The sequence below is a fragment of the Platalea leucorodia genome, assembly GCF_965183815.1.
Source record: "Platalea leucorodia genome assembly, chromosome: 7".
NCBI lineage: Eukaryota > Metazoa > Chordata > Aves > Pelecaniformes > Threskiornithidae > Platalea > Platalea leucorodia.
The window spans coordinates 56606164-56621646 of record NC_138829.1 but is presented as its reverse complement, the minus strand read 5'-3'; the positions used below and the strand labels follow the sequence as shown (position 1 = coordinate 56621646).

The 15483-nt window shown below is 42.0% G+C and overlaps 1 protein-coding gene across 1 annotated transcript in view; it reads left to right on the top strand.

Moving 5' to 3' along the window:
* OSBPL5 (oxysterol binding protein like 5) overlaps positions 1-15483 on the top strand; it is a 140878-nt gene that overhangs the window by 84248 nt on the left and 41147 nt on the right. The window contains exons 4-6 of the mRNA XM_082317114.1: positions 9294-9374; positions 10042-10143; positions 11746-11949. Of these exons, the coding sequence (XP_082173240.1) occupies positions 9294-9374; positions 10042-10143; positions 11746-11949 (387 nt within the window). The remainder of the gene's footprint in view (positions 1-9293; positions 9375-10041; positions 10144-11745; positions 11950-15483) is intronic.

The following is a 15483-nucleotide window of genomic DNA, read 5'->3' as shown; positions in this document are numbered from 1 at the left end:
CGATGCCCTGGCAGAGGTCAGCACAGGGAGATGGTGATGAGAGGAGCTTTGGGAGTATGCAACAAGGGCTCGTGTACATGTCCTCTGCTATTGCTGGAACCCAGCAAGCTGCAAACCGACCTTGGTTTTGCTTTTTCAGGCAGGTTCCTCCTGGGAACCCAGTGTCCTGGCAGTGGAGAAGCCCAAGGACCAGGTAACTGTGTCCAGGGCTTTGTTTTAAAGCCAGGTGTTTTGCACGCCTTACAAGGGGTGGTGTTAAATTCCCAATGAGTTAGGAATGTAAAGAAGAAGGACTTTTTCTGGACAGGACAACTCAGAGCACTGAAATGCTGTCCTAAAGGGAGTTTGATTTCCGAGATGCAGGGTGAACGCAAGAGTAGGAATGTATTTATGAGAGGTATCTGGGTGAGAGCATGGCTCAGTTGTGTTTTCCCAGCCTCAGGGCCTGTGTTGCTATTTAGTCTCCTACAGGTGTGTTTTTGAAAGGAGAGACACCCTTGGAAGATTTGGGTGCCCACCTAGATTTCTGCCATGCTTTATGTGCACCTGGGAGACATTGGTGGGTCTCTCCTTGACAGTATCAAGAGCAGTTGTTAAGGAGAGATAAGAGAAAATGCACAGCGCAAAAAAACTGCATCAGATTTGTGATTCAAAACAAATGGGGATCTGAACCTGGACACAAGCTCTGCCTTCATCAACCCAAGACTTTGGTTTTACAATAGTCAAAATTGCTCTGAAACACCAATGGACTAAAAACAGACATGAGGACCCCAAAACACCAAACTTCAACTTGCCTACTCGCTTGCAGTGTTGCGGACAATTGCTTGGGCTACTGAATGGGCCAGAGCTAGGTTCTTCTCTCCTGCCTGAATGTTCTGCTTAGACACATGGTGTTCGATTCAGGCTTCCCGCCTCACTGGACCTGTGCTGTAGTGCCTGTCATTCTCACTTCACTCTGCTTTGCCTTGCTGCGTTGTACACTACCTTGTTCTTCTCCAGCCACGTAGCTTTTCTTCTGTCTTGCTTTGCAGTGCCAGTGACAGTAAGGAGTCCCTACTGTGAAATGTCCTGTAACTTAAAAATTTAGGCAAACTGGTAGTCAGTTTGCTTAATATTTCTTTTTTCTCATCCACTCAGCTCTAAGGCTATAAAATGAAACCTTACTGTCAGGTGTCCAGAACTGTAAGTAAGGATCTGTCACGGTATTTCAGTTTAAAAATAAATAGCGATTCCATCTACTTGAACCAAAAGAAAGAGTGTGTACTAATTGGGTCATGTTTAGATTCCTGATAGCAGGGGGGAAATAATTTTTAGAAATCAAACTCTAGGGTGTGCAGGTTTAATTAATGGATTCAAAAGTAAATGTTCTAGGTAACAGATCTGTGCCATAAATACTTACCCTTCTTTTGGCACAGTGGCTATAACAAACCGTGTTGGAAATCAGTGTTCTTTCAGCAGTGCTATTTTGATGTACCACACCACATTGACTCTTTTCACCCAGTAATGAGAAGGAAAGGAAAGCCAGTCAAGTGATTCGGTCCCTGGACTGGGGCTTAGGGGACCTTGAATTCCCAGCTCTGACTTGGAGTCCCTGCGTTTCCCCAGGCAGATTAATTGCATTTCTGTCTTGCATTTACATCAGTGAGGTGGAAACAGTTCGACATTTTGCTCACTTGGGCCATATCCACGCTGCATGATGGAGCAGGCTGCAGGTTTCCCGCGTTAGCAGACACCGAGCAGAATATCCCGTAAAAAACCTATAAACATCTGTGAACTTGTGAGCTGTGAAGCTATTTAATTGCAACCACACTACCCTGTACTTGAGCTCGTAGATGGACTGCTAGTCTATGTCTGAGGTGTGAACACATTCTGATTGTCCTGTCTGTACAGACAGACAGTAAAGTATTTGATGCTGTAACATTTGCTTTCAGTGTATTTGTGCAGTTCTTAGCAAGATGCATTTCTCATTTCAGTTGTGGCTTCTCACCCCAAATTTTATTAAAACAAATTTAAGGCATGGTTCAGCTACATATTACATTGCCAACTTTCCTGCAGCGTATTTTCTCCTATTTCAGGTGGAGTGTCTTTCATCTCCTTCTTCAAAGGGAAAAAAAAAAAAATTATTAGCTAGCTTATTTCAGATTGTTTCTCGTATTAGTTTCTCACCTTTTTTTAGAGTGCTTTAGCCTTGTTTTCTGGGACCAGTGCTCATAGTTGGGTGTGAAATGACCACAGAACTGTCTCTAAGCCTCAAGCTCATCTCTACAGCCAGGTAGTAGAGTTAGCATGCGCCTGACAGGAGATACCTTTCTCTCATTTTGTGCCTCATTCAGCACTGTTAGCGTCTTTTAAGGCACCTTTTATTGTAGTATGCAGAGTTGCATTTTCTCTTTCTTCCCTTCCTATGCTTGCCTATTTATTCTACTGTCTGGAGAGTAGCTGGGATCTCTTCATATGCATGCAGAGCCCACAAAGAATTGAAGTGTATTTTAAGGAACAGTCAGAAAAATCTTGAAGCTGGAGCTCAGTGGCACTTCACTCTTTTCAGTCCCCCACTAATGCCACAATGAAGTCTAAAATGATCCCATTGTAGGAGTATGGCTGTTGCGTGCACAGTTATATGACACATGGGAAGGCAAAGCTTAGATTGCTTTGTTCATCATGAATGAGTTTTTCCACATGCCTGAATTGTTCAGGTCTTTATTGTGTAATTTGTAATCTGAAATATGAATCTAAGTGGCTGCTAGAAATTTAGTTTAGCTGTGAAGTAGTTTGAAACAGCTCATACCGATCACTTGAGATTTAAGCTACAACTCCCATGCTGTCTCAAGCTTGTCCTTCTAGATCCATGAATCATGCTCTTAACCTCTGAGTTAATTCCAGCCACGGTTACATTTGGGACTACCATAAAAGATCATTCACAACTCTGGCAGCCTACAAGGGTACCTTTCCCTCGGCTCTCCCTTAGCCAGCAAACCAAAAAATCAGTTGTCAGAGAGATCCAAGCATTGCAGGAATCAGCTTGGAGAGGCTCAGGAGTGAAATGTCCCCTGTGTGTGCTAAGTACAGCTTTATAGGAGAACCTGGCCCTTCCAGTTAACTGGACCCTCGCTGGCTTTTCATTACCATAATTTATGCTGTTGATGCAATCATTTTGGAGCTAGTTGTCTCTATCAAGACTTACACTCAGTTCCTGTGCCCTGGCCTAGGAACACATTGCTTCTTCAGTTCCATGTGCAACATTTTAGAGTAATCACTATTGTCCACAGAGGGTTTTGCAGCTGATTTCAAGTGAACAGAGATGTAGCCTGGAGTATCCTGGGAAAATCGCATAGAAGAGGGGTGGGATTTTGCACTGAGAGATAGGAAACACGGAGCACCCCTAACTTAAATAGGTGCATGCGAGTCCTGAAACTCCCAGGTGCATCACAGAGTGGAACACAGGCAGTAGTAACTGTTCGTTTACAGAAATGAAGTTTCAAAGTTGATAACTTTGGGTAAGCCACAGCAGCCCTGTCACGTCACCTTGGGTCACTGGTGATCATAATTCCTTACTCTAGTGTTTTTGATGGGGGAGATGAGGGTAAATGGAGGTACTAAAATTGAAATGATTTATTAAACAATTCAGCAAAGCATATTTTAAACTGAAAGTCCAATTGTTTTTCATTGCTCACTTTCTTGGTTTGTTTAAACTCAGCCTAGGAACAAAAGCTGTACCTACAGCTAGGGGGTAAACAAAGCTTAGCTTCAGGTTTCTGCTTACTGTTACAACTGTATCAGTCATGTGAAACAGCATCTTTCTCAGTGTGCAACTTCCCATCTCGCCTAAAATGTTCTTTAAATATTCTGAACTTGCAGAATGTTCTTCCCACGAAAGGCACACTTGAATGATCATATAGCAATCCCATGAGACCTGTGACTTTTTCGTTAATTACTACAATCTGACGCAATGGAGCAAAGCGTTCCACTAAACAGTAGTATAACTTGATATTTGGAGTTGCTTGGATAGCTGAATTTCAGTGATGATTTTCCCTAGATATTGCTGTCATGTCAGCTATTTATTTGTACGGGCTTTTCAATTTGTGCTAATCATTGTGCTATTCCAGTGTTGTAAACACAGTTGCTCTGTCTTTCTAACATCACTGAAATAAAGGGGGGTGTTTTTTGCAAACTGGAAAGTTTGAGGTGAAAATTATTCGACTTGCTGTAAAGCAGCATTATTAATTGAAGGATAATCTTTCCTAATGCAAAGCTTGTTTGTCAGTAAGAATCATTTCACTGACTCTGCTGTGCTTTGGATGAGCTGTTAGTTCACAATAAAATAAAAAAGTTTTAAAAAAAACCCTGCTTATAGTAAATTGAAAACAAAATTGTTTAAATGCGGTTGAGGTATCTGTGAATATTCACATCAGTAACAAGAAGCTCTTCACTTCTAATGTTAAACCCAGCTTTTCCATTGTGTTTATACTACTTCAGGAACGTTTGTTCATTTCTTTTATTTCTGCAGTGATGCAGATCTGTAGCAATTATATGTGGAGAAGATACAGAAAATTATCTGTGAGCAAGGATGTCTCTCCTATGTGAGGACTATTTTTTCTTTTGTGAAACATAACTTATGGCCCCGGCTACTTTTATTCTGCCTTCAAATTCCCATCTGATTTCGTCTTTTTCTCACTTGGATGCAAAGAAGAAAAAAGAGCGACTTCTAAGCTGTCACTCCTGTTAACATGCAGACCAGCACTTGAGAATTACTTTATATAAATGTTTCTGACTTGGAATAATTCTGTCTATTTGTCCCTCATGACACACTTTTTGTGTTCATCCCATGCAGCAAGGCTTGCTTGCGCAAAACAACCGGATATTCCTCCTGCTGTTATCCAAGGCACGGCATGCTGATGGACTGGCATCCCCCACACCAAAGTCAATTACAGACTGTTGTTCTATGAAATAATTTGGTTCCTCTTGGAAATGAAGTCACCAAAAAGACACTGGATCAGAATAGCACTATTGTGAAGACTCTGTATGCTCTCTTACAAAGCCTAGCAGAAGTGTAAGGGTATCATGATAACTGCTAACAATCAGCAGTGGATCTCCAGAGCTACATGACTGAGATGAAAGGGAACAGAAACTTAGCAGGGATGAAAAATATGTCTCTGAGTACAGTACAGCCTGTCGTCAGCCGGCAAGGTCATCACTCGGTCCTGGAAAGGACAGATCTGGTTAGAGAACTAAAGAGGGACAACAGTTTCCTACCCCTGCAAGTGCTGCTGGTAAAATGTTTTGGCAGAAACAGTCTTCCCTCCTTGTAATTATGAGAACCAGTATATGGAAAACATACATAATTGCTTTCTTATTAGAATATTCGAGTGGTTTTTTTAATTTTAAAAAGGACACCGGTTCCCTACCCTCCCATTGTACAAAGTCTCATCTCTGGTTAATACTGTTCACATGTTGCTGCAGAGACAGGGGGCCAAATTCTGATATCCTGCGCAGGCATTATCCCAGTGTCCTTGAAAGATTTGCTGTGATGACAAATGGCTTCTCTTAGTTTTCTGCCAGGCTGAGAAAGGCAGGGCAATTGAAAGAGGTCATTAAATGCACTTGATGTGTCTTAGCGATGGAAGACCCTGCTGTGTCTTAGGGATCTTTAGAGCTGATGGCCTGGATTTACTGAATCTTATATATGCCACGAGGTACAATCAAAACTATTAAGACAGATTCATGTAAAAGCATGAAATCATATACTTCAAGTCACTTAGCAGGTTAAACCTGGCAGAACTGTACGTTGCTATCAGCAGCATGGGGGCCTATGGTATGCAGTCCTGGGGCCTTAGATCCCACCTTTCCTGTGAAAAGGCAGGAACTTTAAACCCAGAAATGCAATGCTTTTTACTCTGTAGATGTGGAGATCACCTGCAAGAAAACTGCTATTTAGGATCTGTGATGATGCATCCTCGTAAGCATAACAAGAAGCAAAGTCGGCAGGGAGAAGTAATCGGTTTGCCTTGTTAAAAAAGTAACTGGGGAACAGTGTCAAGTTTCCGAAAACAGAAGTCCCAGGTCAGGCACATCTGAAAGCTTGTCCGTGGCTCCTAGTTAAAACCATGGCTTGGTTTTAGTAAAATTTTCTCTCTTTTCTTAAAACTTGGTCATTTTACAACCATCTCGGGGAGCTGCGCTATTTGTCACGCAGCTGGTACGTCACAGTTTTTGGGACATGGCAGTGCAGATATTTATTTTCCCATGCCTGGGAATTCTTATGCAGGTGGTGAGGGACTTACGCTACTGCTTCTTTTTCATCCATTCTTAAGCTGGTCTTACTATGCACCATCCCTGTGGCCATGTTTCCCTTTACAGGCAAGGTTAGCAAATTCAGCACGTCTGGACGTAGCTCAGACGTGGGGGAGGCAGTGCCTGAAGGAAGCAGCACAGTGGTTCAGGAGGCCACCGCAGCAGCCTGCAAGGCTGTTAATCCAGCTGCTTTGACCAAGTGAAAGCCCGGTTTGTAATGATTTCAGACAAGTTTCACCGTATTTATTGAGCTCCTAAAGGCTATGGTGGTGTAAGGGGAGATTATCCCTTCATCTGCTGTTGTGTGCTGCGGCTTTATAACATGCATAGCAGTATCGGCTGGCGTCGGTGTCCTTGGTCATGGAGCTATGAGTCAGCTCTCCTGAAGAGGCAGAATCAATGTCTGTCTGTGTAAATGTCCAGATTTGAAGTCTTGTGGTTGTTTAACTCTATTATTAGCATGACCCAGAGAGACTCCGAGGAGGAGGCAGGTGTGGCTGGTAGAGCAGTGAAAAAGCCTCTGTCTGTGTTAATGCCAGTTCCCCACGAGTGGGTTTAGGGCTCAGGTTTGCATGGTTTGCGGCAGTGGTTGGAAGCCTTTCTGAATTCATCTTCAAGCAAATTTCCTCGAGCCAAGTGAGCTTAGGGGCCAAAATTTTATTCTTTATACAAGTGCTAAGATGTAATTGTCTAGAAAACAAGTGACTGTAGCTTGTTTTAATTAGTTAAGCAAAAGGCATTCATTATATCCTGATGCTTTGCAGACACCTGAGCAGGATTTCCTAGAATCTCGGGGACATCAGTGCTTTTTCTGCTTCTCACGCTGGCTAATGAGGAATGGTACACAGTGTTTCTCTCTGTGTCTGATCTCTCGGGCTAGAGGGAGTGAAATTACCAATAAAGAGTTAGCTCACAGTTGTATCTCAAGGACAGGACATTCTCCTTGCTAATTGGGAGAAAGGGGGAGAATTCTTCTGACCAGTTTCAGAGGACATGCGTCTCGAATCATGAAAGCATAATCTCCTAATAATTCCAAAGGATTCTTGCTTGGAGACATTTAAGCACTTAGAAATGTTTCCTCATAAAGAAAAGCTTATAGCATATATCCCAAATGTCTACCACTGCCCTTTGAAATGTGACAGAGACCCTGTGGGCACAGTTCCCTGCTCAGATGTCGCATCTGTGCAGCGGTCCCCACCATAAATCTTGTATTTTTACAGTGAAGTCCCATGCACAGAAATATAAAATATGCATCAGAGACTGCATTGCATGTAGAGGAGGCAGGCTTCGCTTTCTAGTAAAACAAAAATGACAAATATTGAATAGTTTGCAGGAGTTCAGGAGCTGGCATTTTCTTTGAGTGGATCCAATGCCAAGTTGACTTGTAAACTGGACAGCCAGATCAAGGACTTCACTGGTCTTTATGGGCCATTATAGAGTTTTCATTTCTCTATTTATTCTTAAGTATCACGTGTGGTTTTGTTTTTAGGGAAAGACTACTACAAGGGTATGTGAGAACAAGTAATAGGTTCTACAGTGACCCCGGCTCTGTTGCAAATTGCACCTTCTGCCCCTAATTTCTAATCTTGCGTCATCCACAAAGAGTTTTGCTCAGTTGAGCATGCACCCTTATCTCCCATTTTTGCTCCTGCCACAGTCTCCAAAGCATAGTTGATGGCCTGTTTGCTGTGATCTGGTCATGCATTTGCATGTTTTTGTCTAAGTCGTGTGGAAAGGACTGATCTGGCTGTCATTAAATATTTTCCTGCTCACACTGATGCTCAGCATGGTTTGTGGCTATAGTAGCCAGAGAGGTTTCTGTGTCACTGGGAGGGAAGAAGAAAGTGGGTTTCTCAAAACTGAAGGCACTTTAAAATGATTACATCAACTCATGACATAAAGGAGAGAGAGTCTGAGAGCTGAGTGGGTTTGTTTCACATCATAGCAGTGAATTTAAAAATGGGAACTATATTGATAGATTTTTTCCTTAGTACAGCTCATTTTTGTGTCATACTCATTAAATCAAGGTGGCCAAGGGCTCAGCTTTTATGAAACTGTCCTGCCTAAGTAGGAGAGACAGTGCCTGACCCCAAAAGATCACAGTCTGAATGCATCAGACACATGACAGGTTGGAAGGAAAAGGGGTACAGAGAGAGAAAATAACTTCCCCAAGGTCACATAAAAAGTAGGAGAGTCCAGGCTGCACCCTAATTCTCGTGCCACTAACCCTCCCCAGGTTTTGGACAATTTTCTGACATTACCTATCCAAGTAGGGGTCCTCGTCGTGAGTTGGGCTCCAGAGCGCTATACACTCTAAGCATACATTATTTTGGGAACAATATTGTGACCGTGTCTAACAAACGTAAAGCATTTTTCAGCCCATCAGCACAATCATGAGATCAGTCTGCAGCCTCTGAAAATTAATTTAGGCAGCACTGACAGTATCAAACAAGATTTGAAGTGACTGTATATTTTGTGCCTCGCTTCGCAAGGCCAAGATGATGATGATTTCCTGTATTATCTGTAACATGATTAGGTAATTTCTTGCCTACTCATGTTTCTGGACAATTCAGCTAGGCCAACAGTCATTAGCAATATCAAGTCTAGTTCTGAAAGATCTATACCAGCTTCCCCATAGTTTTTATTCCAGTAATTGAAATGCTTTCAGATCTGAAAAGAGATGGGCAGTTTTCGAAGTTACAAATAAGAATAGGGGTTTCATTTTGTTTGGTTTTTTTTTATTTTGCCAAGATTCATGTCTGCATGGGAGAAATACAAAGAAAATTTGGTGGGGAATTTTCCAACTAACTATGAGTATAAAAAGAAAGTTTGGACTGCACTGCAAATATGCATTTTCTGTGCCTGCCTAGTGTTCTGCTGCTGAAGTCTGCAATCGGCCCTTTCATGGATTCCTGGGAGATATAAATGACTCTTCATTACAGCATAACTTGAACATCTTCACATTAACACATTCCTATTTCGTCTCTCCCTCTTTTTTTTAGATTGAATATAAGCTTTGCAATGGGTCTGACAAAGAGTGTGTGTCTCCCACAGCCAAATTCACGAAGAAGGAAACACTGAAGGTATGTGCAAAGCAGCCAAGTCGGCATCAGCTGACTTTCTTTTACAAAGCAAGTAGTACCTTCCAAACAAACTATTGGGAACTACTCTGAGTCATTTCCCAAGACCCAGAGAAGCCTCCGCCTCTGCTAGGAGTCATTATAGGCCAAGGGCATTTACAGGCTTTATATACAGCATTAGATTATATACTGCAAACAGAACAAATAGGTGTAATTATTTCACTCTGTTCGCGTGTTCCAGAGCCATTAGGCACCTCAAGAGGATTGTAATCCTTCATTGGTCTTATTAGGAGGGATATGCCAAGGCAATCTGAGCAAATTATTGCTTGGCCACTTGCTTGTCTACCAAACCACAAGTATAAATAATTTGGTTTGGATTAAATTAGATTTAATCTCTTTAATTTGAGGGGTGGGGAGGACTCGGTATTCAGCCTCTTTCCATTCCCCCCAAAGAAAAGACAAATTAGATTATGTTTAGTGGAACTTCAGGAGCAAAGAAAACACCTACTATCTCTTTATGTTTTTGTTCTTCCTTGTGCTCATTTCTGGGGAACCTGTGCTGGGTCAAGTTCTAGCGGTGCTATACATAGCTGTCCTTACTGCATTATGTTCCTTCCTCCCCAAAAGAGGCCATGATTACAGCTGCTATTTTTTCTCTGTTCTCAACCAGGTGCAAAAAAAAAATTACAGACAGGAGAAGAAAAGAGCTACCAAACAACTCTTCAGTGCTCTAAAGGATCCCAGTGTAGTGATCACAGCAGACTGGCTGAAGGTATTTAATACAGACCGTTGCTTCTAAGGCTGTAGGAAAAAACAAGTGAGAAGTAGTTGATGTGTCTGAGACTTATGCGCTAGCACTTTTTTGAGTGAAGGAAGACTGAATAATTTTGAGTTGGAGTTCCTGTAAAGCCGTACTTAAATAACTGCTATAAAAGTGGAGTTATGGGGAATATTTACTTTCCATCTTAACCTAACTCAATCCATCTATTCCATGTCCTTAAGTAGCAACGAGGTCTCAAAAAGTGCAGAGTACAAATGGAAGCGATGATGTTTCTTTCTTTCTTCCTCTCTGCAAGAGTCTGCTGGCCTCTTCCCACAGACGCGTTTTTGTGCTGAAGAGGGAATAGACAGAGTAACAGCCTGGCAATGGGCAGATACAGCTTGTTCTATTGACAGTGGGATTTTACGTTGTCACAGCACAGAATGAAACAGATTGAACCTGATGACAACTGTAATTTCTCCTTGTGCAAAGACTCAACTAGTGACAGCTTTTCACTGAAGTCCTGAAACTTTGTATGTGGCAAAATAAATTTGGATTGACATTGAGAGATGTTACCTTTGAGCACTGTTTTTCTACTCATTTGGGGCCATTTAGTCTTCTTGACTAATAGTGAATTGGTTGTCCCTTTTATAATGGCAAAACTTAATTTCCAAATATCGACAAATGCAGAACTCTGTTAAAAAAAAAACACAAGTAACTTAGGGATTTCATGAAATCACATTTGACTACCATGAAAAACCTCCAACATAGTTCTACGATCAGTATTAGAGGACAGAATAATGTGTATGGTTTATTTGAGAAATTAGATTGGCAACAAAATGTTTCCATAGTGTTTAGTGTTGATGAGAGATAAATATTGAGATTTTTTTCAATACCAAATACATGTTGCATGTTTGCTGTGGCTGGAAATTTCTGGTCCAGCAACATATAATGCTGGGCCACAAAAACAGAACACTGACATAAGACTTGAGGTTTGGCCTATGTACATTGAAGACAAGAAGGCCTCAGGCAAAATCTAACCTGACTGAGAAAATTCCCCATTCTTAAAGCTGTTATCTTCAACATTCGCTATCAGATTTAATGTCTTCTGTACAAGAGAGTGTGCATTGAGCTTAACAGAGAAGTAAACCAGCTGGAGAAGGTGCTTTTAAAAGTGGGGTATTTGACAAAACCCATTAATAGCTCTGTTCTGCAGAACACTATTAAAATGACTTGTAAGTTGAGTTAGACTAGCTATAACATTTTTCTATGCAATGTTCTAATTGGCGTGTCCTCCATGATTATTAATGAATCACTCTCACATGGGCCAGCAGTGCTGGTTGCCTAAAAAATTAAGCACGCTGATAACACTAAGCCAGTAATAAAAATATGAAGACTAGATTCTAATAGCAAGATATACAAGGTGTGGGATTTTGCTATGAAATCCCAAAGACTGTTCAGATAATGCGGTGTATTTTCCTAAGGAAGTGTGTCGTAGTGTGGCCTTGGGAGAAACACATACTGGAAATAATGTATAAATACTGAATAAATTCTGGCTTTCTTTTAAGGAGCAACATAAATGCAACTTTTCATTCTCTTCCTGTGTCCCTCCAGATTCGTGGGACTCTGAAGAGTTGGACCAAGCTGTGGTGTGTTCTGAAACCGGGAGTGCTGCTGATTTATAAGACACCAAAGATCGGACAGTGGGTTGGGACAATCTTGCTCCATTCTTGTGAGCTGATCGAGAGACCCTCCAAAAAAGATGGCTTCTGTTTTAAACTTTTTCATCCTTTGGATCAGTCAATCTGGGCTGTAAAGGTAACAAACCTGATGAGTCAAACAACCTCTCCTTGGTCACCAAAGTGTCTGAGCACTAGTATTACCTAGTATTGATATTATCTAGATTTGCAGTTATTCGGTTGCTGTTAGTGATGGTGCATAAAAAGATTAAAGACGCCGAAGCTTGGTTATGATATGACATCAAAGGAACATGGTGCATTGTGATTAGTTATACAGATGTGTCATTCTTGATGTATAGATGCATGCATAGACTGAGGAAAGGGGAAACATGTTACTGCAGGAAAAAAGACCAATACCTAGAAGCTATATCAAGCCATGGCCTACATCTTTAAAAAGAGATGAGGAATAGACACAATTAACTGACTTCCCCAAAACAAGGACACACAAAGCACCAAATGCTTTGCACAGCACTGGAAGAGGGCTGGCAAAGTGACAAAAACAGATTAATAACTTGACTTCTTTTTTCTAATGCCTCAGAGGTTTGGGTTTGTTTGTGATGGACTTGGAATTCAGTGGCCTGCTCAAGCCTTGACTGTTCTGCAAAAGTGTGACTTCAGATAGGTTGTCTTAATTTTCTCTTCTTTGAAATGGAAATAGCAAGGTTTTCTCCCCTTCACTTTGAGTTGTCCTTCAGTCTGTTGTTGCTCACAGGCTGAGACAGTCTCTTCCTGTACACACAGTAGCTCCTGCAGTGGCGTCTGGATCTCACTGTAACGCAAATAATTAATAGTTTCTCACACTTCTTAAAATAAGTCTCTGCAAATTTTAAAGAGCTGCATTTCTTTTTCTTCTTCCCTTTAAGAATAGGCAAAAAGAAAAAATTCTCTAATGCCTATGAGCAAAGACAAAGACCACAGTACCTCGTGAGGGACACTGAGAGCAACATCTGTTGGATACCCTGAAGACAAAACTTAAATGTTCTTGAACTCTTGTTTCCCCATTAAAAACAGTGACTCAGCAGAGTTATTGCAGACATAAATTCTCTAGGAGACATCACCAGCATAAGCAAGGCAGTACAAGCTAGTGACTTGCTGCAAGGTGGTCAGCAGAGTAAATCTACTTGAAAAGACTCATCCAAGAGCGACAAAGGCACTTGTCATTGGCATCAGAAGACCTAACAAAATGGAGGGGAAGCCCTGTGGGAGCAGATCAAGCAGGCTCACTCCTGCTCATCCCTGCCGTTAATTGAACAGTTATTAAACACAGCTGTAAAATCGCTATAAAAAGTCTTGCAATTTTTAATAAGGTAGGAGGAGAGAATTAAAATTAATCTCAACAACCAGGGGTAAGAGCTGCTGTTTTCTGACAGTAGCTCAGCTCTGGTCTGTGCCTAGATGCATTGCTTTTGCTTTAAGTCCCAGAGGTTTCATTGCTACCTTGCTTCTTATTCAGTTTTGAGAGTTATGATGCTTTTTTAATTCAGAGCATGCACCCAAGAAGGTTGTCGATCATTTGCTGTCCATCAACAAAAAAATTCCTTGTGACTTGACAGGTCAATTGAATTCTTCTGAAAAGCTCAGTCAGGAGAGGTAGTGAAAAAGTAGAATCAAAAGTGCAGTCTGGTACTGAAAAGTAGTGCTGTTGACAGATCTGAAGTGTTGTGCTAGAATGCCCTTCCCTTGATAGGAATCATGCAAAAGAAAGAGGAGTTTTTATCAATATGTATATGTGTTTGTGCGTGTGTATGTATATCTAATCCTTGTGTCTCTTGAGAAAATATATGACAGAAACAGGAATTAGTATATTAAATATGAAGGGAATATATATATCTGAAAATGTTTGTGTACTAGAGGAAGTCCCGAGAGATTTGAATTTTAAAGTCAGATTAATATTCTAAGTCACTTGAGACAGATATTTAGAAAGCTACATTTGAGCTGCATAGTAGGATATTTCCTGAAACCTGAGTTCAGCCTGGGTTGTTATGTGTGATAGATGCTTTCAGCCACAAGGTGAGCACCAAAATACACATCAAGAAGAAATTCACGAGTCAACTGCTTGATGTCAAAGAAGCTGTCTGCACTCTGACAACCGTTTAAGGCTGAAACTGCTAAAAATACTGTTTCATTTTATGTCATTTCATGGCCTTCTTTTAAAGCAACTGGAGCAGAATTGACTGATCTAGACTGGTTATGTATAACTGTGCAAAGAAAGCCTGTTTCTCATGAAACATAGATTAACCCGAGCTCAAGCAAAAAGCCCAAGTTACTGTCCAACACAACAGAAGTAAGATCTGGCTAAACAGCTTTCACTTTTGGCTAAAACGGCTTGTGAAATTTTCAAGGATTTTCCAGACTAGAGTTGATGGTCCAGCTTTGACTCACATCAGTGGACTTGCAGGTAACTCAGGGTAATTAATGAGCACCTTTATACATGCTGGCCTGGCTGCTCAGCAGATGTTTGGATGTAACTGTGGGGTTCAGCCCTAGAACAAATGTCTGGTTCACGCACTGCCCTAGGCATTTATAGTTGTGCTAGCCCATTAAATTTGATGTGCAGGCATTTAACTTCAGTTAGAGCAGGATGAAATTTTGGGGCACCTTTCAAATCTGATCTGAATTCTCTCAGTGCCAGGAGGCACACAAAGCGCGAACATCGTTCTTCCGCTTCGATCGGTCCGCGGCTGCGTGCTCTGGAGTCAAGGGCCACAGCGCAGTCTTCCGTTGGTTTCCCCCTCAGGACACGACCGATCCAGCTCCATCTCCTCCTCCTCACTTCATCACCGATTTTCTCCATCCCCGCCATTTCTGATGCTCATCGTTTCTGCAACTTCTTATTTTTTTTCCGGGAGGAGGTAGTTGGCCTCCTGCCCAACCCCCATGACTTGGAGGGCCAGTGGTTTTTCTGTCAGGGTGGCCTTCCCTTAGGCTGCGTTGGTTCGCGGCACCTTCTTCAATTTTATCCGGTGCACCCTCCAGAGAGGGATCCCCTATCCACCACCCAGGGGACGCGCCTTCTAGCCGTGCAGCCCCAGCCGAAGGGCACCTTTCAAATGGTAGGTAGGTCAGATGTAAGACCATTACTTATAGTTGAAAGCTAAATATATGCACCAGGGAACTGTTTTTCCTGTAAAGCTCTCTGCTGTCTAGAGCTGTCTTAGAAGCATATTGCTGAGGGGAGAGAGTCCTTTATTCTGCACTGCTTCCCTGGCTTTGCGAGAGTTTTAGCCTGAAACTCCCTCACAGTGCAAGTGGATTAGGCCTTTGCTCTGCCCAGGTCTTTGTAAACCCAAGGCCAAAATGGCCATGGTCTCAAAATCAGTCAGCAGCACAAGCAGCAGTAAGAAAAGCTTCCCCTGCACGCTCCAAATACTGCCGCAGAGGCACTTTGTCCATCATGTGAAGGCAGCGTGATCCCAGGCTGCTTCAGGGAAGAGACTTTTTGCTGAGATGACTGCAGGAGACTGGGGAATGCCAACCTAGTAATTAGTGTGAGGGTGTGGGTGTCTGTCCTCTTGCTTCCCAGAGGGAGTGTAGGGCTATCAGCTGGCAGGGTTTGCCCGGCTGTCCCAAAAAATTGTCCTGGAATAGTTCATATTTCCCGTTGAGCTTGCTC